This window comes from Malassezia sympodialis, genomic scaffold (assembly GCF_000349305.1).
Source record: "Malassezia sympodialis ATCC 42132 genomic scaffold, msy_sf_13, whole genome shotgun sequence".
Lineage (NCBI taxonomy): Eukaryota > Fungi > Basidiomycota > Malasseziomycetes > Malasseziales > Malasseziaceae > Malassezia > Malassezia sympodialis.
Genome location: NW_017387811.1, coordinates 43,386 through 66,075, shown reverse-complemented (window position 1 = coordinate 66,075; position 22,690 = coordinate 43,386). Strand labels below are relative to the sequence as shown.

The following is a 22,690-nucleotide window of genomic DNA, read 5'->3' as shown; positions in this document are numbered from 1 at the left end:
TGCGATGTCACCTGTGATCCAAATGTTAGCCCCCTCCTTTTACGTTTTATAGCTGTCTCTTCATTAGCTTGGAAATTTGGCATTAACTTGGACTGCAGTCGTGCTGCTACGTGGGTTCAAAAGAGTACAACATTAGCGAAACGAGGCACCTTATATAAACTTTAAAAGCCTGGGCTTGCACCCGGTGTTGAGGCTGTAGATGAAGGAAGTGAGCTCGGAATATCCGGAATGTGCTGGAGTTGAAGCCAATCCCTGCGTTGTTCCTCGGAGGCTGGTCTCAAGTGTAGTCTTTCGCAAACTCGCACAATGTCCCCATATCGCACTTCCAGGGCTCCAAAATCATTCTGTTGATTAGGCCGTCCTTGTCGTATCCATGTCCGAACAATATCTTCTAGTACATCCACACTCATCTTTATTATGTCCGGGTTTGAAGAGGACTGGTTCAATTTATCTGTTGCAGTAATAAAACAATGCCCTTGACCAAACGGTGATTTTGGATCTAATGGCCATGCATAGAGTGTCATTAATGGCCAATATAACAGAGTAATGATAAATTTTTGACGAGGCCCGTGGCGATCAATGCTCAACAAACCCCATTCACTGGGCCGGTATCCACTCCTCTTTGATGGAACGAAACGAGAGGCATCCACTGGGACATCAAATTGCAAACTCTTCCTAGAATCTTCCGTGGAGTTGCGCCGAGAGTTTGGTCCATACTTTGCTGGCGGTAATAATATACCTCTTCCATGGGACGGAGAGTTTGTCAATGAATAATGGTGGGGTGATGGCGGCGCGGAGTGGCTAAAGTTCACTTTTTTTTTGTGGTTTCCTCTACTCTGAGATGATGAAGCGGGCGAAAGCAATGATTTGATCTCTCGTTTCAGTTTTGTATGATCCATATGCCGCCGCACCCAGATGTCGGAGTGATCGTGAAGGGAAAAGATACAGACACGAATGCAACTTAATGGGTATTGTGACATCAGACTGCAGCTCTGTGCATATTTTTAACTATAACTCAATCCCACTTACTGTTATACATCAAAACCCAGGCAGTCCCAGTGTTAAGGGCCGTTAGTTCAGTTGGTAGAATGCGTCTCTCCTACTTTAGGGATTCAAAGATGAGGTCCTGGGTTCGAGCCCCAGGCGGCCCTACGTTTTATTTTCCAAGCTGGTTTTAACGAGCCAATTTCTTGCAGACTTGCAAACGTGTACGAAACGATCTTTGAAAGTAAACATAGTCCCAATATCATGAGTCCCATGAGGCTGTGTCATGTTAGTTTTTTTCTCATTTGCTATTATACAAACATCAACGTATAGATCGACAGGCACACCCATCGCCTTGGCCTTTTCCACAAACTCCACATCCTCGTCAAATAATGCTTCTGATGGGGTTAAAATAATCTAGACTCACCAAGACCGCCCAATGCCACGAACATTGGCGGCAACTCCTTCATACTTTCTCTTGACATCATGCCTGGGCTGATCCAAGGATGATCCAGGGGGACTGGGCAACGACTGTAGTGTTTTGGACCGACTTTCATTGCGTCTATACCCCACTCGGGGAATTCTAACACAACAATATCATACTTCATTCCAACACCTCCTTCTGATCTTGACGGCTTTTTGGTATCACAAAGGAACAACCAAGGCTGGTGAATTTGTAAGGAAAAGCATACACACTGAAAGTAGTAACAATCCAGGGACGCCACTGACGGTATTGGCCTTACCATCCAGTATATTAGTCAGATGTTTGCCATCACAACGAAGATACTGCTCAAGCTGCATTGTTATCCATGCCCCAAAACTGTCACCACCCACAAAAATCTGGGATGGCCGATATCCGTACTTGTTAATCAAATACATATATCCAGCTAGGGCTTGGACAATAGGCACTGGAAACGGCGCGTATGGTGCCAAGTTATAATCCACGGAAAATATATCCAACTTTAGTCTGCTGGAAAGTGTCCGACAAAGAGTCTGACCCATGAATGGGTCTCCAGCTGAAAAAGTTACTCCCGCGCCGCCATCTATTATCGTAAGCATTTCCCACGTACGGAAGTATAACATCACATCCCGTTCTTGCCCACCAAATGTACTTGGCTGAGGTGCATGCAGTGTCCCATCATGCATGAACCATAGACCTCGTATCCTTGTTTTAGCCCAAGAAGGGTCTACAAGTGCCGGCCCTTGATACAAACTAGACCCATATGCATTGGATTTGTAGCCTGATTTGATACTGAGAATGCCGCAAAATCCGTCAATTGAAGGAGGGTCAAACCAATCCCTATCGACACGTCCTTTCTTAACATAATCTTTGACTTGAGAAATTTCAGCTGGTGGCATTGCCACTATTCCACCGGGACCCGAGTTGTTAAGTAGGGAAAGGATCATACCCACCCAATTGTTAGCTTCTCTCCAACCATTTTCACGAGGAGGAATCGGTTGCATTTTAAAAAAAGACATCAGCTTGATTGTGCGTTTGGTTAATAAAACGCCGATAGCTTCGATGATTGTCCAGTTCGGATGCCTGCCGTAGCCATGTCGTAGTAGACACCGAATAAATACATATGGCAGATATAATAGAGTTGTAGGAACAAAATATCCATGAAAAAGCAAAGACTTTAAAATGTAATGTGCATATCTAATCTTCAAGGGTTTGGCTTTTTCAACCGCCTCGACAACGTCCGAACTCGGAATAGGTTTCATGGTGGAATAAAGCTACTATGCGGCGCGTGAAAGTCACCGTATGGAGTCTTTCTAAAGAATGAATTTATAAACCTATTACAGAGTCGATAATCAAGTAATTCTGCGTAGTTTAGTGGCTATGACGGGGCCTTGTCACTGGACAGCCACGGCCCAGACCCGGGTTCAATTCCCGGCGCGGAAGCTTTTTACGTAAATTTTCTTTCTGTCATCTATTTTCGTTATGCATATAGATGCAACTATGAAACTAGTTTGTCGACACTTCTGCGTAGTTTAGTGGCTATGACGGGGCCTTGTCATTGAGACAGCCACGGCCCAGACCCGGGTTCAATTCCCGGCGCGGAAGCTTTTTAATTTTTTTAGCTGTTTTCTTTGTATCTCATATTAATTTTTTTACCAATTGCAGGCATCCACCATCGTATTTCATTAAACTACCTAGTTCGTCTTTTACCCCGACTCCGACCTGAAGTGTTGTTCCAATCACAACGGCTGGGATTCGATCGTGCTTCATTGTTGACGGCAATCCCATCCGGATGTGCTGACTCATCGCGGGATTTCGATTCGTTGTCACTCTTTTGCATATCGGACAGGTTCCGATGGTATTGCTGGCTTGCCTGATAGTCTTGATTCTCACGTCGCAAAGCCCATCGGCGTATAATGTCCCACATATGAGTCCTGTTACGTCTAACATCTGCTAGCAATAGCCGCACTTCTTCCAGCTGTTCCATGTATTCTCGACTGTCCGCGTACAGTTCGTTTAATGATTCAAGACTAGTATGCAGAATCTCTCGCTGCTCCTCTGCGGAAACAACTGTCGTGTTCTCGGATTCCTCTGATGACTTTGTCGGTATATGGAGGCCTTCATTAGTGATAAATAAGTCATTGATATGAACAAGGGGGGGTACAATATCCATGGCTTTGTCAATTTCTTTCTCACTCTTCTTCCGATGATCTTCCATGGGTACATCAAAAATGCGCTCCATAGCACTAAAACAGCGGCCCAATGCACAGTTCATAGTGTGCTCACTCTCTAACAGCTTCAAGGCTGTCCGGTTCAGTGCGGTCAAATGGGGATTTCTGAACGTTTGTTTAAGAAGCTTGCTCTGCAGCAACTCTCGCGCACTTAAAACTGGTACGAGCATAGGAAGAGCCAATGATGAGCCGTTGAGAGATGAAAGTTCTTTGTTGCCTAGGTTGGACCCAATAAGTTCATCTTGGTTCCAAGGATTCCAAGCACGGGATCGTATCTGTTTTCGTGCACCATTTGGTTGTGGAGCCGAGCGCTTTGAAGCCGTAGTTCCTCTTAAGATGTTTCCCATACCTCCCGGAAGCAGTGACTCCGTTTCAAGCAGAGCATCCACATTCGCATGCTGGAATGCATCCATTTTTCGTCGCTCTCGTTCATGAAACTCCGCGGTTACTCCTCTTGCACATACCTCAACCTCTTTTCTAGGCTCTGTCCAAGTTCCTAGCTTCCCACGATGCGCCCACCGTACACCGTCCTTGGTATGAAGCTTGCGTCCTCTGTTTGTATATTGTGAAGGTCCAGAGGCCGACAAGAATGTGGAATCGTCTTCTGTATCAGAGTCCGAGTAATAAATAGCTTGATCATTCCCTGGGAGAGAGCTGTAACGTGAGTGTAGTCAAAGACACCTACAGCCATAGTAGACGATCCAATTCTTGCTGATGTGCTTGCTGTGCATCAGCTTTCGCGTTTTCTTCAATATCTTGGGTATCACCCTCACTTTCTTTCAGTGTCACTGGGACCACCTGATCTTCTGAGGGTACATCTTTTGGATGTTCTGAAGATTGACCCGCTTCCTTCTGTCCATCCTCGGGAGTTGGCGCAGCGGTGCTCAAGTTTGGCTCTTGTTCCTCTGCTCCCATCTTTTTTAGACTGACATTCGCTTCCAAGGGATTCTTTTCCTCAAAAAATACTTTCTGCATCACGTCAACACCGGATGGAGGCTCTCTTGCCGCAGCCTGAAGATGCCGCTCGTCCGCCATACTTGTCAGGGCTCGGTGAGATTCAACCTGTGACCTCTAAGCTGTGCATCTGCATGGGCCCTGAAGCTTATACTGTGTTACATAATAGAGGGACATTTCCTCTGACTACTTGATCACGTGGAATTGATGCATTGCTGGCATATTGGACTCAGAACGCATTTTTATTTGTTGAACTTGCAGGCCGTAGCCGAGGGCTAGCAGATGCAGGTGCAAGTGTATGCCTGCACCGGTACCCGCATCGCATCCTCTCTACATACATTTCCTCGACTCCAGAGGAAACCGTGTTGGGTAAGCGTACCTTGGAAAGCAAGATCACTTTCCCCACATCAGGTGCATAACGGTCGGCCCTATCCTCCTGTGAGCTTACTTGCCCTCATCAAAAGGGCCTAGTGTCACCAATTCATTATGTCTACCGCTAGTCCATCAGTTTCAGGCGCAGCTGCTTCTCAATACAATGCAGGCACTGTGCATGCCGGCCAGGCTCCTACCAGCCATGGCAATGCCCCTCCCATGCATAATCATTCTGCGTCTGCTTTGGGAGGCTCTGATGCGCATGTTACTCAAGCCTCTAGTGCTGGACTTTATCAGGATAGCGTTGCACAAGCACCGCATCATTTGGCAGGGTCGTTTGCAGGTGCTCAACTTTCACCCATGGCATCCCCGTACGCTGCTTATGGTGCAGCCCAGCACCCTATGTACGGTGCTTCTTATTCAGGTCATGCATATGCCCCTTATCCCAATTATATTGGGCACATATCCCACTATGGTCACCCTCACTATCCGGGAACTGCTGCCACACCAGCTTACCACACTCCCATGATGGGTGGCATGGTTTCGCACGGTGGATATGCGCCTCATTCTGCAACCCACATTCCTTCGCATCATACACAGGCAGCTATTCCCATCGCTATGACAGGTGCGACTGGTGGGAGCGCACCAACGACGCCCAGCATGACCTCTGGTGCTATGATGCCTACATCGTATGGGGCGACTCCCCAGTACAATGCACCTGTCCCCATGGGAGGTCGACACCGGGTTACTACGACTCTGTGGGAAGATGAAGGAACCCTGTGCTTCCAAGTCGACGTCAAAGGCGTTTGTGTTGCTCGCCGCCACGATAACAACATGGTAAATGGAACAAAGCTTTTAAATGTCTGTGGTATGTCTCGCGGAAAGCGCGACGGTATTTTAAAAAACGAAAAAGAGAGAATTGTTGTTAAAGTCGGTGCCATGCATCTCAAGGGTGTTTGGATTGCCTTTAGCCGTGGCAAGCAACTGGCTGAGCAACACGGTATTGCGGATGCTCTTTATCCTTTGTTTGAACCTAACATTCAGTCTTTCTTGTACCATCCTGATAATTATCCCAGGACTGCTGCTGTTATGGCTGCTGCGCAAGAGCGCCAAGTGCACCGTCATTACAACATGCCAACCACATCCTCGACACCTGTGAAGGACTTAAGCAGTAATGAGATGGGTGGGGGACTCCCCATACACTCCAGTATTCCCAGCAACCACTGGACAAACTCTCAGCAAGCAGCTCATGATTCATCCTCTTCGAGCAATACGGCTGAGGCTTTGCACTATCAGTACCCCACACATGCACACTATCAGCACCAAGCGTCTGGCATACCTGCGACCTCCCAGCAGGGTGGTCAATCCGCTGCTTTCAGTCCCGCTAACGCCCACTACTCTCCCCAGAGCACTCAGGTTCCTATGCGTTCTAGTGTTAACTCTGGGTTTGTTATGGATCGTCGACTGGACCAAACACCGGAAACAGGCAGTAGTCAAAATCCCGCTGCCACCGGCAACCTGCAACAAACTCCTAGTGGTGCTGGTCACCGCCGTGTCTCGAGTCTTAAGCGTTCTCCTGCTGACCAGGAGCCTACCCCTTCTATTGTCCCTCCCCCACAGGGTCCTATCGAAAATTCGGCACCGTCTTCAGCCGAAGCGGCTCCTGCTACTGTTTCTTCCACTGCATTGCCCAGTGAGAACTATACTCTCGATGAAAAACGTCCAAAGGACGAGGATACATCCTCCCAGCAAGCATTAAACATGATGTATTCCAGTGAAAACCGTCCGCGGGTGTCCGAGAACCAGGCTCAAGGGTCTCAAGAGTAGCGGCAGTGCCATGCAACAGTATCGTTGTCTATATATATATATATATATATAAGCTCGGGCTTATGCACATATAGTTGGTTTGATGTCCTTCGCGATATGCACGCAATCGAAAGGCTGGTATGCATCATAGAGTCATCATTCTTTATTAACAATTAAGGACTTACTTGATTGGCTAAGCTGATCCACAAGACCTTGAGTCTAGCTTGACGGAGATGACGCCCCTTGGAAACGTTGCTTGACGTGGACCTTTGTGCACAGAAAATAAAAAATTCAGTCGTGATTGCACAAGGTATCAAACAAACAACCTTTCATATCTCTCAACAGGATCTTGTCTATGTTGGGCGCTGCTGAGTCAGATAATATCAATTTTGCTGGCGTGGGTGTTCATCGTGTCTTGGGAAGGACGATAAATGGCTCTCAACTTGGCTTGTTTAATGACAACATCGGTACAGAGAGCCAAAAAATCTGTCGATCTCAACCAAAAGAGAAGTTCGATCCCTTATATGGCCGTAATCGTCGAAGTTGCGGTCGGTTTCCACCATTCATTATGACAACTGATGCATTGCAGAGAAATCAAGGTCAAGCAAATGCAACTTCTTCCATGTCATCTTCGCAACCCAGAAAATTCCAAGCACCTCGTGCGGCTCTTATGAAACCCACTCTGTCTGACTTACCATCATTATGTTTTTCTAATATGCTTTCGGAGCCACTTGCTACTAGCATGTCAGCCTCTACGAGTTGCTCTACAAACACAACACCCTTTCTTTCTGCTCCCTTTGAGAATCACTCGCGATCTGTTTTAAACAGTTTGACAGATAAAGTCTCTATCCAAGCCGATGACCTTGGCACCCCGCATCTGTCGAGCCCCTCTTCCGGAACTATTCGTGCCTCACCTACTAGTTTGCTTACCGTGCCACCTAACCTGGAGGTGTCTCGTTCATTTAACTCAATACAAAAAGATGAGGCCCTCTGTCATACAGATGTTCACTCATTTCAACAGCTTGGCCCCTATCGACAGTCCGGCCTAGAAGCTCTTGATATGGCTTTCTGGAATGGTGGAAATTTTTACAGTGACGATGAAAGTGACTTGGAACATAATGAGCATGGAACACGCGTATCACCTGTCGAAGGTCATACAGAGCTTTCTAGCTCTAAAAGTCAAGTCGATTTTCGACACCAAGTTCCTCTGTTTCCTACAAGAGCCAATAAAACCACATCTGATACATCTATGGCAGTATCTAATGCATTGAGTGAATATTTGAATGATATTTTGATTGATGATTACTTGGATTCGGGCCTTGATCAGGATGACCCTGCCATCTGTCGATCCAGCTACCCGTCGTCGGTAAGTCTGTCCGATGACGAAGCGTGGCTCAATGCAAATAAACGAAAGTCTCAGGTCGTTCCAAAGTTGCCCTATGGGTTGACGAATCCCAAGTTGACCGCCTGTGAACCATTGCGAGCCAAGGAGGCACTCCCACCCTTACCACCGAAACTTGATGGCGAACCCAAGTGCAAACACTGCCATCAGAAAATTCTGGGTAAAGTTGTCAGAAGCGCTGATGGACTTTTTTCGGGGCTATACCATCGCGAGTGCTTAAGATGCATTGATTGCAATACCAATCTATTTCAAACCAATATTTTTGTATTGAATGACCAAACTTACTGCTCGAAAGACTTCCACGTTCGAAATGGCTCTTTGTGCAAAAAGTGCGGTTTGGGAATCGAGGGAATTTACAGGCTAACTTGGAACAATATGTGCTATCATACCCATTGCTTTGTCTGTGCTTACAACGATCCATCTTCTGGTGTCTGCCGAGCAGAACTAGATGAGTATTATATGGTCCATGCAAAACCATACTGTGAGGATCATGCTCGTAAACTTGTCAAACAACTGTATATACAAAATAGAAAAATGTAAATCTCGTACCATTCTTTTTGAATTGATATAATAGCTACTATGATGAATTAAGATGTCAGATGTCCGTGACCCTAAAATAAAGTGATGTGGAGGTGTTTTAGGTAAGACCAGCTGGCTTGGGATCAAGTGGGTGTTTCCCTGTAAGAACCATTGCTCGAGTGTGACGACGGCAGGCTAGAACATTGCCTCATCTACCTATGAATGGACCAATCTCATACAATCCTTTAGGTTTTTCGGGAGTCGAACCTCCTATGGGTACGCCCAGTTTATCTTCGCAACAAATCAATGTTGAGCCAATTTTTGATTTTGACGACGTTCTTTACTCAAAAATATGGACAGCGGAAGAAATGGTGAACCCTTTGATTGAATCTGACAATGAGCTTGTACTTGCAATATCTGGTTTGAACAATCACGTATTGACAGAGAATGGCTCAACATGCAGCTTATCGGGTATGAGTTTGGTTGATCTTCCTTCACCGCCATCTTATGACGGACGACACTCTTTTAACAAAAACACATTTTCTGCGAAAAATTTCAGTCTAGAACAGCCATTTGAGACTATGGGGCCTCTTCCATGTCGTACGGGTTCACAAATGTTAAGTGAAAACTACTTCCCTGCTGTTCAACCTCTCAGTGGTAATTATGCAGCAGATTCCCTTGTATCTATGAACGACGCACGGCATGATATCAATGGGTTTTTATCACAAGCAGTGTCATTAACACAGTCGGTGACTGGTACTTTAGACACACAAACCCAATCCGATGTTCAGCCGCTGTCAACATTGCCGTGTGTTTTACCAATTCAACCGTCTCAAACGGCAGAGACGCAGATGCAAGACATATTTTCGACCTCAACAAAATTTCGACCGGTATTCTCAACTACATCGACAGCAAAGTCTATTGAGCCGTTAGTGAAAGTTGTTGCGCCAGTCATTTCAAAGGATGCTGTTGCACAAAACGGTCTAGCCTCTGTTTCATTATCCGTGGCCACGGGCAATTCCATGATGGCGCGAATGTCAATATCAGGAGACAAGCCATCCGCTATCTCGGAAGTGGACTTAATCCAGACGAAGAAACCAGGTACACAGAGACTGTACGAGTGTCCAACATGTTTTAAGGTATTTGACCGAGCCTACAATCGAAAGATGCACATGACCACTCACGAAGCAATTGAAAAAAGACTGCGGCCTTTTAAATGCTCTTGGCCGGACTGCGGAAAACAATTCGCTCGAAAGCATGACATGAATCGGCATTATCTTGGTGTGCATCTTAAGGCTCGTAAAAGTCCAAGCACGACTGGCCGGGCAAGACGACAATGTATTGGGTCTGATAATGCACCTTTATTACAGTAAGGTTCTCGCAATACTCTTCTGTATAATATTCCCTGTTGATAGGTTCATGTCGATGGTATCTGATGCAAGCTCATCAAAAGCAAGATTCTGACCCACTCCCAATATCCCATTCATCTGTTTCGGGATACTCATTTGTGTAGTAGTCTTCGTCGTTACTGTCTTCATCCTCTTCGTGTACATCCTTGGCGTCGAGTTCTTCCAGTAACAAATCATGCTCTGCAAGTGAATGACCTCCAATAGGCACTGCCACGATGGACGTGTGTCCATCAGCATCCATCGTGGTGCGCAAATGAACCGGGAAGAATGAGGCTTCATTTTCCCACTCTAAATCGCGATCCAAATGACTTTCTCCGTCTTGAAACAAATGCTCGAACCCGGGTGCGGACGTCGAATGACTCCAGTTATAACGGCCGGGTACAATGGGTATAGGGGAAAAATGATTCGAGGATTTTCCTTTTGAAGCTCTCCCAACGATAGGAGGGTTGCTCTTTGAAGGAGATTCTTTCTCTGCAGATATAAATAACTTTCTTGGTATATATTCTTGATAATAGATATCGTAAACGTAGTCGTTCTGACTCGCTGACATTGGCTCCGGATCTTGAAGAGACACTTGGTTCACTGTTTGTGAGACAATTGGCAAAACATACAGTGAAGATAATCTTCTAACAATTTTGAAAACTTCTCCATACCTTCTTCCGCGGCCTCATTTAATCGTATGCGGGAGTGGCTTGATGAAATGGATGATTTCTCGTCTTCCTCATGCTTTCGTTTCAGTTTTACTCTGCAAGCTGCGGCATCCCACTCTGCCTCTATTACGTTGTTTACTTCTTGTGAATTAGTAGAATGGATTGTATATAGAGTCTCCTTGCGGCGAAATACACCTACGCCTGTCAGCGAGTCCCACATACCTTGGTCTTGCGCTGTCATGTCAGCATTTTGTCCGCGTCGCTTTGCTTTCGGTGGTGCATGAAACTGAAAAAGAAAGGCATCAACAGGGTCATCATTTCTCTTCCTTTTTACTCGCAAAATCCGCGTTACATCTCTGGGTGTTTCTGCGTCGGTCATTGTGCTTGAATATCCTCTTCAGTATAGCATCGCAGTTTGGCTTACCTTACGTAATACAACACTTAGTTGGTGTTGTGTGGGGCTGCTCTCAATTGTACATCCACTGCTTCGGTGTTGATCACCCGAGTGGCCTTGTATCGTTGAAACTTCTGGTGGGGCTGCGATTTTCGTAGCTCTTATTCATGCCATCAATTTCATCTGTTTATGATAATTTGCAGGATCACCTTCGGCGTGGGCCTGGTGTTCTGCCAGCACAGCCCCATCCGTCTATGCAGGTGGGGGCCATAGTGCCACATGAGTCACAATTCTCGTCGAGGCCGGGTGTTGAATCAATCAACATGTACAATTTAAACAATAAAAATGAATATGATTCAACATTATCATTGCATGAACCTGAATACTTACTGAAAGAGAACCCTCACCACTACAATTCACCCTACGCAGCTCATTGGGGTATGAGTGATACAGATCTTTCAGCAAAGCCCGATAATAAAATGGGATTTGCTGAAAACGAATTAGACGAAGTGAGACAGTTGAACGGGAGGCCTATATACCCCTATCAATATGGTGGATCAAGTGGCAGCTTCTCGGATGTTGATATGTACACACACAATCGCGACGGTAAATTCACTTGGTCCAACGACGCTTTACTACAGAAAAAAGTTACAGAACGTGAGCGCGGCATAGGACAGCAAAATCATGCATATTTGACCTGGTTCCTTTCATTTGCCATGGTGGCCGTATTTGTTGCTGAGCTCATCATGGCTTCAAAGCAGACAGGACAAGCCGTTCAAACCCAGCCTAGTGTTCAACCTATGATTGGACCCTCATCTGAGTTCCTCATATCGTTTGGAGCACGCTTCGTTCCTTGTATGCGCAAGGTACCGGACCTTCCAACTACCAACATGCTCCCCTGCCTGAAATATTCGACATCCAAGCTGCAATCCTTTACAAAGGATCAACTTTGCTCATTAGCAGAAATATGTGGTCTGCCGGATGCTGAAGACCCGAATCAAGGATACCGATTCGTGTCGGCCATCGTACGTGAGCGCTCACTAACCTCCAGTTTGTGCATGCCGGTTTTGTTCGTGAGTACTACTATCCTCTCACGCAGACATCTTTTTTAATCTTGTCGTTCTTCTCACCCTATGCTGCCAAATCGAAAAGCTGGTTGGTACGCCCATCTATGCCATTGTTTTCATGGCTGGAGGTATTGGTGGCAACTTATTAGGCGGGAACTTTGGCTTGATTGGTCAACCGTCGCTCGGTGCGTCTGGTGCGGTGTATACATGTATCAGTTTCGAGCTAATCGATTTGGTATACAACTGGAAATTTGTGCGTGTTCTTTGGCTAATTATCAGGAAATGAATGCCAAGACGCGGCTCTTTATGTCCGTGCTATTTACTATTATTGGTTTGGCCCTTGGACTACTTCCGGGCATCGACAACTTTTCGCATATTGGCGGCTTTTGCGTTGGCATATTGAGTGGCATGGTATTTGCGCCCTCCATTCATGCAACACGATCACATATGGTGGTAATTTGGGTGTACCGTGCCATTGGGGGAGGTCTCCTTATCGCCTACTTTTTAGCCCTTGTGCTGAATTTTTACCGCAGCGAAAATCCCGTTGACACTTGTCGCTGGTGCCGCTATTTATCATGTCTTCCTAACTTCGATGCATGCAAAGGCACAGGTACGTCTTCGCTACGCTAAAGCCAGGCATCATCACAACCGATTCACAGGGCAAGCCTGCTGCGCGTTCGTTCTTCTTATGAACATTGCTTTACTTTCGTAGGGTATAATAAAAGATATTGTAGTTTTATTTGCGCCACCACCAAAGGAAGACAAAAATCCAGATAACCAGGATCAGGAATAGCATCATATTACAAAACCATCCTCTTTGGCGCCGAGCCATAGCATTCATCTTGGTCATCGTGTTTCCCAGCAGAGCACCAGCACTCGCAAACACGTCATTCTAAAGTTAGTTCCAGTGACCCACCAATGAATTCATCTCCATCGTAGATTCCCGCACTTCGTTTCCGATACCCGTCGAGATCTGTGTGTGAGCATTTCATACGCACATCTTTTAGCATTTTGATTCGCTCACTGAGTCCATTTAGACGCGCATCGTTTTGCTCCTCTAAATCAGCCGCAGAATTTTGCTGTCCAATTGTTCCAGAAAACAAACTAACAAAACCAGACTGTCCGCTCGGCTCCTTCTTAGGAGCACCCACTTGATCCACACCGCGTGAGGGTGCACTGTATGGGTTCTCAAAAGGAGATTCCATGCGCCGTGGTTCATCAAGAGAAGCTGATGAGGGTGTACCAAAAGTCGAGCTAGTAGTTGGATATGAATGAGCAGCTAGCATTGCATGCCTGTCGTACACCGCCGCGCTTCGTCTATTCATCCTGAATGCACGATACTGGAATGGTAGCTGTGCGCAGCGAGCCTGCCTCACCATCCACGTGACTCGCACGAGCGGAGACGGTGGGGTCCAAGCGCACCTTCAATTGTTGCACTGGCTACCTTAACGCTACTGCCTCGTCAGAATATGCTGACGAGCATATCTCGAGAGGCCCTGTCAAATTTCACAGGAACGGGTAGTCTTATTGTTTGGATCTTTGCGCAATCACCGTTCGTACTTTGCGTATGGAGCATACTAACCAACAGGCAAATCTACCAGAATTATGCAACCAAAAGTGTAGAAGGGCTTTCGTTCGTGTTCTTACTGCAATGGACCATTGGTGATTTGACCAATTTTTTCGGAGCCTTTCTTACCAAACAACTTCCCATTCAGGTTGTCATTGCTGCTTATATGCTCACTGTCGACTTGACGCTCTGTGGTCAATATGCCTGTACGTTTCCTACTCATCTGATCTAGTGTACTATCGCAAAGAGCCCGAACAAAGAAAACACCACAATATAATACATGAGCAAACACCCTTGCTTATCACCCAACACAAACACTTGTATCGGCATCATCACCCGTCCTTGTCGCGATCGACCCGAGATCTTTCTCATGAGCATCGGCCAGGATTTTATCGCACTAATTCTGTGGATCCATGGCATGTGTACCGTTTGAATTCGTCAAAGAAACATGGAAGGCGGTCTCATACTATTGATCGAGCTTACCAAGACTCATATCGATCTCCAGAACGCACTGAGCGTAGTAATAAGAATATGGACTCGTCCCAGACTGGCTTCTCCCAACGCGGACGTTCTCGTGATCGTAAAACATATCAAAATTCCATTAAATCTGAAAATGCTGGTAACGGGGCCCCTTTTCATAAAATACGAAGACTGAAGCTGCGGCCCAGTATTTCTCGTCGTGGTACCAACATGATTCTTATGGGTATGTGGATGTTGATGACCATGGGACCGAGGTCCTGGACATCAAACTCAATTCAGCGTGAGGACTCTGTGTCTCCTGTTCCTTCTACGCTGGCCGTTCACCATTATACGATGGACAAGCATATCCCTCCTGCCGCATCTCCTATGGACCTTTTCGCCTTGGATCATCTCCGTCACCCTATTTTATTGTCTTTCCCAGTAATTGAATTCGCTAGGCACCGACATGCACGTAAAACGTTGTCTCTCAGCATGTTGGTGGGCCGTATATTTGCATGGTTTTGTACTGTGTTGTACATGACATCGCGCCTTCCTCAAATTTGGTCCAACTATAAGCGGAAGTCTGTTCAGGGACTATCTTGGCTATTGTTTCTTTTGGCCTTTCTAGCCAACCTGCTGTATTCGTTGAGCATCCTCTCCAATCCGAAAGCTGTGGGACCATCCGGCCAAGAGTTTCTCTCCGAGAGTCTGCCTTTCCTTATTGGCAGTGGCGGCACTTTGGTATTTGATATGATTATTCTCATTCAGTATTGGATGTGGCATGGTCGTGCCGGCAAAATGGACGACACTCACGGTGATGCATGATATACCTATACACAATCAGTTTGTAGTCGAAGATACCCCATTGTTTTTTGTCTTGTTAATAATGGCATTTCGGAGCGCCTCAGGCGTCGGTCGATCGGCAATAGCATCAGGTGTATAACCAAGCGTGTCGTTGGCCCAGGCCGCCGTTGTTTGGCCAATACAAGCAATTTTGCACAAATTTCTCTTCTGATTTCCAGGCACTACCCATCCTCGCTGTGTCAGCTCTGGCAGAGCATAATCACCGCCGCTGGGTGAGAAAAACACGACCCAATCTGGATGCATATTCTGCGCCGAAGTGCCTGTATTCTCTTTGTCGGGATCAGGCATCGAACGATCTGTCATTTTCAATGTGTGAAGCATCCGATTACGGGGACTGTGACCTTGTAAGCTACCCGAAATTCCAGAAGTATGTTGTGGCAAATCACGGGCTAGGAGACCGCAATTGGACTTGAAGTTGGGGTCCTTTTCCGTCATATACACCATCAATTCGTCTAGTACAATATTGGCGTGCAAAGATTCAAGCGTGTCTCGGAGCACCGGAAGCCGTTTGTCACCGACCAGGTATAACATATTTTGTACAGACTGAGTCCTCGCCGCGCGAGAAGCCATTTCATGGGCAAGCTCTTTCGCATTGCCGGATTGTTCTCCGACCACAATAGTCGGACGGAGTGCCGGGTGCACGGCGATTTGGCGCAATGATTTTTCGGTAGCGGGTCCGACAACATAGAAAGGTGTTTGATTCCATTGCTTTGAGGTCCTTAACGTCGGCTGTAATATCATATCTGCCGAAATAAGCGAACATGCTTCTTGCCAGGCTTGTACTGCTCGCTGGCTTGTAATCACCACACCGTCGTAGACTACTCCATCCTGCAGAGCACTGCGTATTTTTTGTGCCAAAATATCCACATGACGAGTGACATGAGAAAGAATAGGAAAGCTGGTAATACAAAACTCGCGGTCGTCGGAGTCAGCACTTTCGTCTTGGTGTAGGTTACCCATATGATGTGTCATAAGGTACTCCTGATGGTTCCGTGAACTGTCCGAGAGCTCTTGAAGCTTATGTAGCGAGGCATGTAGTTGATTGACTGGTGAAAGACCGGCTCGCAAAGGTTCCCCCTCGTTTGCAACCGGCGTGCCGGAGGCCGAACTGCCAGAATCTAGCGCAGAAACGGCAAACGATGGAAGACAGAATGAACCAAATGCATCATGATACGCATCTGTACCATCCAGCATCGACACTGGCTGCCGAAGCAAGAGGACTGTGATCGGTCCAGCTCGTCCAGGCATTCTGGTTGCGGGGTACGCAAGGTCCGTGCCTATAGCTATGATCCTCCTCCGATCTTTACAGCGCGCTTTATCATTTGCTGCGGATTTACTCGGTGTGTCGGATTCCGGCTTGCTGGCAGATGCTTTCTACTCGGCCGGATGTGGAGGGGACCGGCTTCATATAAGCAGACCGCGAGAGTCAACGTATTTGTTCTACCCGAAACACCTGAGATGCTGTCTCTGACGATCCCCCGTGCTGCTCTCCGGTCGGCTGTGGCCCCTCGCCAATTTGCTGCTGCTGCTGCGGCCTCATCTGTCCGCTATGCCTCGACCAAGTCGTTGACTGAGGCTGTAGCTGAGATTGTGCCTGCCAAGCGCGAGCAGCTCGCCAAGCTCAAGTCGGAGCATGGCGATGCTTCGCTGGGTGACTCTAAGGTGAGCCACCTGATCGGTGGTATGCGTGGCCTCAAGTGCATGCTTTGGGAGGGCTCTGTGCTTGACGCTGAGAAGGGTATCACCTTCCACGGTAAGAGCATTCCTGTCTGCCAGAAGGAGCTGCCCACCGCCAAGGACATTGGCCGTCCCGGCAAGGAGATGCTGCCTGAGTCGATGCTTTGGCTGCTGCTCACTGGCAAGATCCCTACCGCCGAAGAGGCAAAGGGTCTGTCGCAGGACCTCGTCTCGCGCGCCAAGCTGCCTAACTTCGTTGAGAAGATCATTGACTCCTTCCCCAAGTCGCTGCACCCTATGACTCAATTTTCGGCGGCTGTGTCGGCTTTGAACCATGACAGCAAGTTCGCTGCTGCCTACAATGCGGGTGTCAAGAAGACTGAGTACTGGCAGCCCACTTTGGAGGACTCGCTGGACCTGATTGCCAAGCTCCCTGCCATTGCTGCTCGTATCTACTACAACGTGTTCGGCAAGGGTGACGGTAAGCAGGCCGTGGACCCCAACATGGACATTGTCGAGAACTTCTCGCACATGCTCGGCTACGGCAACTCTGAGGGTCTGACCGACTACCTGCGCCTTTACGTGGCTGTGCACAGCGACCACGAGGGTGGCAACGTGTCGGCCCACACGGCCCACCTGGTGGGTAGCGCCCTGTCGGACCCCTACCTCGCCTACGCCGCCGCCCTGAACGGTCTGGCTGGCCCCCTGCATGGCCTTGCCAACCAGGAGGTGCTCAACTGGTCGCTTGAGCTCGAGAAGGCTGTCGGCTCGAAGCCCACGGATCAGCAAATCACTGACTACCTGTGGGACACGCTGAAGAGCGGTCGCGTTGTGCCCGGCTATGGTCACGCCGTGCTGCGTCAGCCTGACCCTCGCTTCACTGCGCTGTCGCAGTACTGTGACACCCGCCCTGAGCTCCAGGAGTCGTCGATTGTGCAGCTCGTCCAGCGTCTGTCGAAGCTTGCCCCTTCGGTCCTGAAGGAGCACGGCAAGACCAAGAACCCTTACCCTAACGTGGATGCCGGTTCGGGCTGTGTCCTGTACACCTACGGTCTGGACGAGTTCAAGTTCTACACTGTGCTGTTCGGTGTGGCTCGTGCCTACGGTGCCCTGCCTCAGCTCGTGTTCGACCGCATTCTTGGTCTTCCGATCGAGCGCCCGAAGTCGCTGTCGATGAACGCGCTGGAGGCTCTCCTGAAGAAGTAGGCTAGATGATCTATACTAATCGTATACAATGATTGGTTGTATGTGGTCCATGGGGAAGAGGAAGTTGCCTGCGGCTGCATCGCGCTCCAAAAAGTGCAGCGGAAGCTCGACGAGGTTGCCACAAAGCGTCTGCAGTTGGACCACCATTGCTTCCAGAGCCTCGGCAGAAAAGACGTCGGCGTGCATCGCCTCATATGTAGAGCGTGCCAACTTGTCGCTGTGTACTTTGGCGTTCTTGTATGCTGCCCATGTGGTGACCGTGTCGTCCGGCATGCACTGAAAGACCTTGCGGTATACCATCGTGTTGTATGATGCAGCAGCGGTCCAGACTTCATAGCTCGCCACAGGGTCAACTATGCTGTTGGCCGTGATTCGGGGACGCTCGTCCGGCCATGCATCCGCAGGGGGTGGATCCTCGTACGGATGGCCCTCGCGCAGAGCACGATCAACCGCATCGACATCCACACCGAGGTGCTCGCGCATGAGCCGCAGACGCAACGTGTGGGGAAAGCGACCTACGTCGTAGGGCTCGCCAGCCATTTTCGATACCAGCCGGTCTTCATCACGTACGATACAGGCCAACTCTGAGTCATGGTCCCCGCGCATACTCCGCTCATTGATGTTGGCACTGCCAATGATTGCCAGGCGATCGTCCACAATCATAACTTTGTCGTGAGGATACACCTGCTCGGTGACAAGCTGGCCAGAGCGCATGCGTCCCCAGTTGCGAAGTGCAAAGAACCCGATATACTCGTGCGGATGGATACCCACGCGCTCAAGGCGTCCAAAGATAGAGTTGGGGCCGCGGGATATGGACAGGTACTGCAGCGCTGAAATAATACGCACCGAGCTGCTCTCAGGGTGGTCATAGTCCATAGGGAAGCCAGGCGTGGCAGGAATCACAATCACCGCCCGCCACTTCGTTCCTTCGTTGTGCGCGCGCACAATGCGCTCCACGAGTGCCAAACCAATGCGGTTTTCAATCTCGGTATTCTCCATCGTCGTTGAGGTGACAAAGAACTGATTTTCGATATACACAAAATGATCGCTTTGCTCGATCGCCTTCAAGTAGGCATTCTGAATCGAAAATTCCACCTTCTTACTGGTGCTCAGGCTCCACGGACCGCCCGAGCGACAGATTTGCGCCTCGCAGGTGCCGATAATACCATAGCGCTCCATCTGATAGAGTGTCAGATCTGGCGGCGGCAGCAAAAAGGGCATCCGGCGTGTATGTTTCTTCGAACGCAACAGCATATTCCAACGCTGGCAAAAGTGGCGACACAAGTCACGCGCGGGCTGTCCAACGATCTGCACTCCGACGTCGTGCCACGGCATGCGTGGCACTTTATCGCGGGGTATCAGATCGACCTCGGGCTGCGTGAGATTTTGCCACTCGGCCACCCGCTCATTCGCATAATCCTGTCCCGGCCAGACGTGCGCTTCGGCGCCGTGGCGTACGGGCCCAAGCATAGTATCATCTTGGTCGAAAGGCTGGTTATCCATCATTGCGTCATCAATGAGCGCATGGGTAGGTGTGTCCCAGCGTCCGAAACACAGGTCAAAGCCGCCCATGAAGCCGAGCATCTCATCCACCACGCACATCTTCTCGTGATGCGCCCAGTAGAAAGTGCCCGTCTTAAGATGGCTAGGCGAGCGCTGCACGAAAATGTTCGGATGCAGCTGCATCAAACGCGACTTGGCGTAGCCCGAATCGGTGGGCGTGAACACGTTGGACACCTCATTGTACAGAATGACATGAATTTGCACGCCCTCTTCCGCTTTGCGCTTCAACAGGTGATCCAGGCGCCATTCCAGCGTACCAGGTCGGCGAAAGTAGAATTCAGGCGAGAGCCACCAGTCATGGATATAAATGCGCTCACGCGCGTGCAAAATAGCCTCTGACAGCTGCCAATAGTAGTCTCGGCCATCGACAAACCATTGCAGCCTGGCATTCCTGCGGATCGGGGCAAAGCTGTCAAAGCGGTTTGGCTTGCCAAAGACATTATTCTGTGCTGCCCACTTGAGGCTGAGCAAGAACTGCTCCATTTCGCGCTCGGTCCGGGCTTCCAATTTTAACTTGCGCTCGGCATTACAGACTGTAAACTTGTGGTGGGTCACGTAGGGATGGACGGTGCCGCCCGTGTGGCGATGAGGTGTCGATTCTGTTTGCCCTTGGGAAGAATGTTCCAGGATCGAGCGGTGCAGGCGGCGCTTCTGCCGAACCTCGAACTGCTGGTCCATAAGAAAAACGTCGTGAAGGATGGTGCTGTGGGCCTGCTCCACGATGAGGATATAGCTTTCACGCACGATAAACCAGCGCGGGCGCCTGTTTTCATACAGATACAGCAAGTCAAAGGACCGCTTGAGAGAGCTTTTGGAGTGGATGTGCAGGTATCCCTGCTTGCCTAGGGTGCCGGACAGGGGCGCCATCTGCACCGCCATAGTGCTCAATTCGAAAAAGCGGCACAGGCGATTCGCTTGAGGCTTGAAAGTAACAAAGGAAATGAGCTTGATGAGGTAGTCGGTCAGCTGCTCGCGGTAGTCGCGGTCGATCGCTGCCTGCTTTTCGCCTGCATCAGGGGAGCGCCACGTAAGGTAGTGCGACAGCTGTCCTTTAGGGAAACTGGGTAGAGCATTGTCCTGTTCCGTCGAAAACGGGTTGGTAATCGCATCCGTGACTTTTTCTGCGCGAAAGTAGGCATGTAGCGCTATAAAATCGCGCGTTTCCCGGTACACTATCCAGTGCATCCTTGATCCATAGGCCAATTCTAGGCGGAAGAGTGTATGTCCTGATTGCGCGAGATGGATCGTGTCGGTAATCGAGACACGCAGGTGCTGGAGCAGAACGGGCGCCCGCGCTTCGCCGTGCTCGTCTCGGTCGAGATGCATTTTGAGCATAGCCACCGTGAGAAGCCCCGTAGAAAGCTCGCTAACTACGTTCACCGGCGCAGCGCGTTGATATTTGGGTTTCGACTCCTTGCCGCGATTCCAGCGCAGCATCTGTTTGAACGTGCGCGATCCCGGCGGGACATGCTCGCCCGACTTGGAATGGCGTGCCTCCATAGAACTGTTGCGGGCTGATGCATCCAAGACAACGGGTGCCTCCGGAGGCACTGAAGGCGGCTGCTGCGCAGTCTGTGTAGGATCAGCCGCACGATCTAAGACCATCTTGGTCCGCTGCCGTGGAAAACCAGCGGCGAGTGGCGGCCGAGGCGCCCGGAGGTCTGTGCCCGCTTCGCCCTCCACTTCGACACGACCGCCGTCCGTGGCTGGTCGTTGTGCTGCCCTTGTGCCCGCGTGTTCTTGCCATGGCACAGAGTGATTTTCTAAATGTACGTCTCACATGCTTACCACAGCGCGCGATTGATATTGTACAGCGCGCGATTGACGAAGATGTCAAGCACAATTACCAGGAGGCGTACGTACAGTATCAGAACAGTCTGGACTACTTCATGATGGCGATCAAATGTATGTATCCTTGCTAACAAGAGACGAAAAGAACGAGAAGCTCAAGCAGCTAATCCGGGAAAAGTTTATGGAATACCTTGACCGGGCTGAGAAGCTCAAAGAGCATCTCGGCCAGGTCGCGCATGCCGAAGGCGCCGAGGCGCAGGGCAAGGGCGCGAGTCTGAGCGCAAGTGCTGAATCGAAAGGTGAGAGAGATGATTTGGATGCAGAAACAAAAAAGCTGCGCTCGGGGCTCTCGAGTGTGATCCTTACAGAGCGTCCAAATGTCAACTGGGATGATGTGGGGGGCCTCAGCACTGCGAAAGAGGCGCTCAAAGAGGCGGTTATTCTGCCCATGAAGTTTCCACAGCTTTTCACCGGCAAGCGCAAACCGTGGAGTGGCATTCTGCTGTACGGACCACCGGGGACCGGAAAGTCTTTCCTCGCCAAGGCAGTGGCCACACAGTCGAACAGCACGTTCTTTAGCGTGTCAAGCTCGGACTTGGTATCTAAGTGGATGGGTGAGAGTGAGCGCCTCGTGAAACAGCTATTTGCGATGGCGCGCGAGGCGCGTCCGTCGATCATCTTTATTGACGAAGTTGACTCGCTGTGTGGTACACGCAGTGAGGGCGAGAGCGAGGCGAGCCGACGCATAAAAACCGAATTCCTCGTGCAGATGAATGGCGTCAGTAACGACGACCAGACCAACGTGCTAGTGCTCGGGGCCACGAATATTCCGTGGGCTTTGGACACGGCGATCAAGCGCCGCTTTGAGAAGCGCGTGTACATTCCCCTGCCTGAGCTCGATGCGCGGCGTCGGATATTTGAGCTCAATATTGGGTCGACACCGTGTCAGCTTTCGCCCAAGGATCTGCGCCTGCTTGCGAGCGAGACGGAGGGGTATTCGGGCGCCGACATTGCTGTGCTGGTACGCGAGGCACTGATGCAGCCGGTGCGCCGTGTTATGAATGCGACGCACTTCAAGCGCGTAACGGTCCCATCGACGGACGATGGTGCATCGCCCGCGGTCAAATATACACCCTGCTCTCCCGGTGATCCTGACGCACAGGAAATGACCTGGGTAGACGTCGGCTCTGACGAACTACAGGAGGTATGTATCCCGGCCTTACGCAGCCGCCGCTAGTGATGAATGATTTTCTTCGGGCCCTTCACAATGTGCGGCCAAGTGTGTCGGCCGCCGACAGTACGTGTACGAACGACT

General features: G+C 49.4%; 7 protein-coding genes across 7 annotated transcripts; 4 read left to right on the top strand and 3 right to left on the bottom strand.

Annotated features, from left to right (window-relative positions):
- Nucleotides 1–1,391: 1,391 nt before the first annotated feature.
- MSY001_2708 (uncharacterized protein) lies at nt 1,392–2,706 on the bottom strand (the record flags this gene model as incomplete). Its single annotated transcript, XM_018884572.1, has 2 exons — nt 1,392–1,679; nt 1,714–2,706. The coding sequence occupies 2 exons, from the start codon at nt 2,704–2,706 to the stop codon at nt 1,392–1,394; spliced, it is 1,281 nt and encodes a 426-aa protein (XP_018741218.1).
- A 2,409-nt stretch (nt 2,707–5,115) lies between these two features.
- On the top strand, nt 5,116–6,828 carry MSY001_2707 (uncharacterized protein; the record flags this gene model as incomplete). The annotated part of the gene is made up of 1 exon (XM_018884571.1): nt 5,116–6,828. The coding sequence occupies one exon, from the start codon at nt 5,116–5,118 to the stop codon at nt 6,826–6,828; it is 1,713 nt and encodes a 570-aa protein (XP_018741217.1).
- A 5,069-nt stretch (nt 6,829–11,897) lies between these two features.
- On the top strand, nt 11,898–12,878 carry MSY001_2706 (uncharacterized protein; the record flags this gene model as incomplete). Its single annotated transcript, XM_018884570.1, has 3 exons — nt 11,898–12,206; nt 12,334–12,447; nt 12,528–12,878. The coding sequence occupies 3 exons, from the start codon at nt 11,898–11,900 to the stop codon at nt 12,876–12,878; spliced, it is 774 nt and encodes a 257-aa protein (XP_018741216.1).
- A 106-nt stretch (nt 12,879–12,984) lies between these two features.
- MSY001_2705 (uncharacterized protein) lies at nt 12,985–13,258 on the bottom strand (the record flags this gene model as incomplete). Its single annotated transcript, XM_018884569.1, has 3 exons — nt 12,985–13,140; nt 13,165–13,221; nt 13,247–13,258. The coding sequence occupies 3 exons, from the start codon at nt 13,256–13,258 to the stop codon at nt 12,985–12,987; spliced, it is 225 nt and encodes a 74-aa protein (XP_018741215.1).
- Nucleotides 13,259–16,524: 3,266 nt separating this feature from the next.
- MSY001_2704 (uncharacterized protein) lies at nt 16,525–18,021 on the top strand (the record flags this gene model as incomplete). The annotated part of the gene is made up of 2 exons (XM_018884568.1): nt 16,525–16,569; nt 16,597–18,021. The coding sequence occupies 2 exons, from the start codon at nt 16,525–16,527 to the stop codon at nt 18,019–18,021; spliced, it is 1,470 nt and encodes a 489-aa protein (XP_018741214.1).
- A 15-nt stretch (nt 18,022–18,036) lies between these two features.
- MSY001_2703 (uncharacterized protein) lies at nt 18,037–21,189 on the bottom strand (the record flags this gene model as incomplete). Its single annotated transcript, XM_018884567.1, has 1 exon — nt 18,037–21,189. The coding sequence occupies one exon, from the start codon at nt 21,187–21,189 to the stop codon at nt 18,037–18,039; it is 3,153 nt and encodes a 1,050-aa protein (XP_018741213.1).
- A 298-nt stretch (nt 21,190–21,487) lies between these two features.
- On the top strand, nt 21,488–22,612 carry MSY001_2702 (uncharacterized protein; the record flags this gene model as incomplete). Its single annotated transcript, XM_018884566.1, has 1 exon — nt 21,488–22,612. One exon carries the CDS (start codon nt 21,488–21,490, stop codon nt 22,610–22,612), a length of 1,125 nt encoding a protein of 374 aa, XP_018741212.1.
- Between the last annotated feature and the right edge of the window lie 78 nt (nt 22,613–22,690).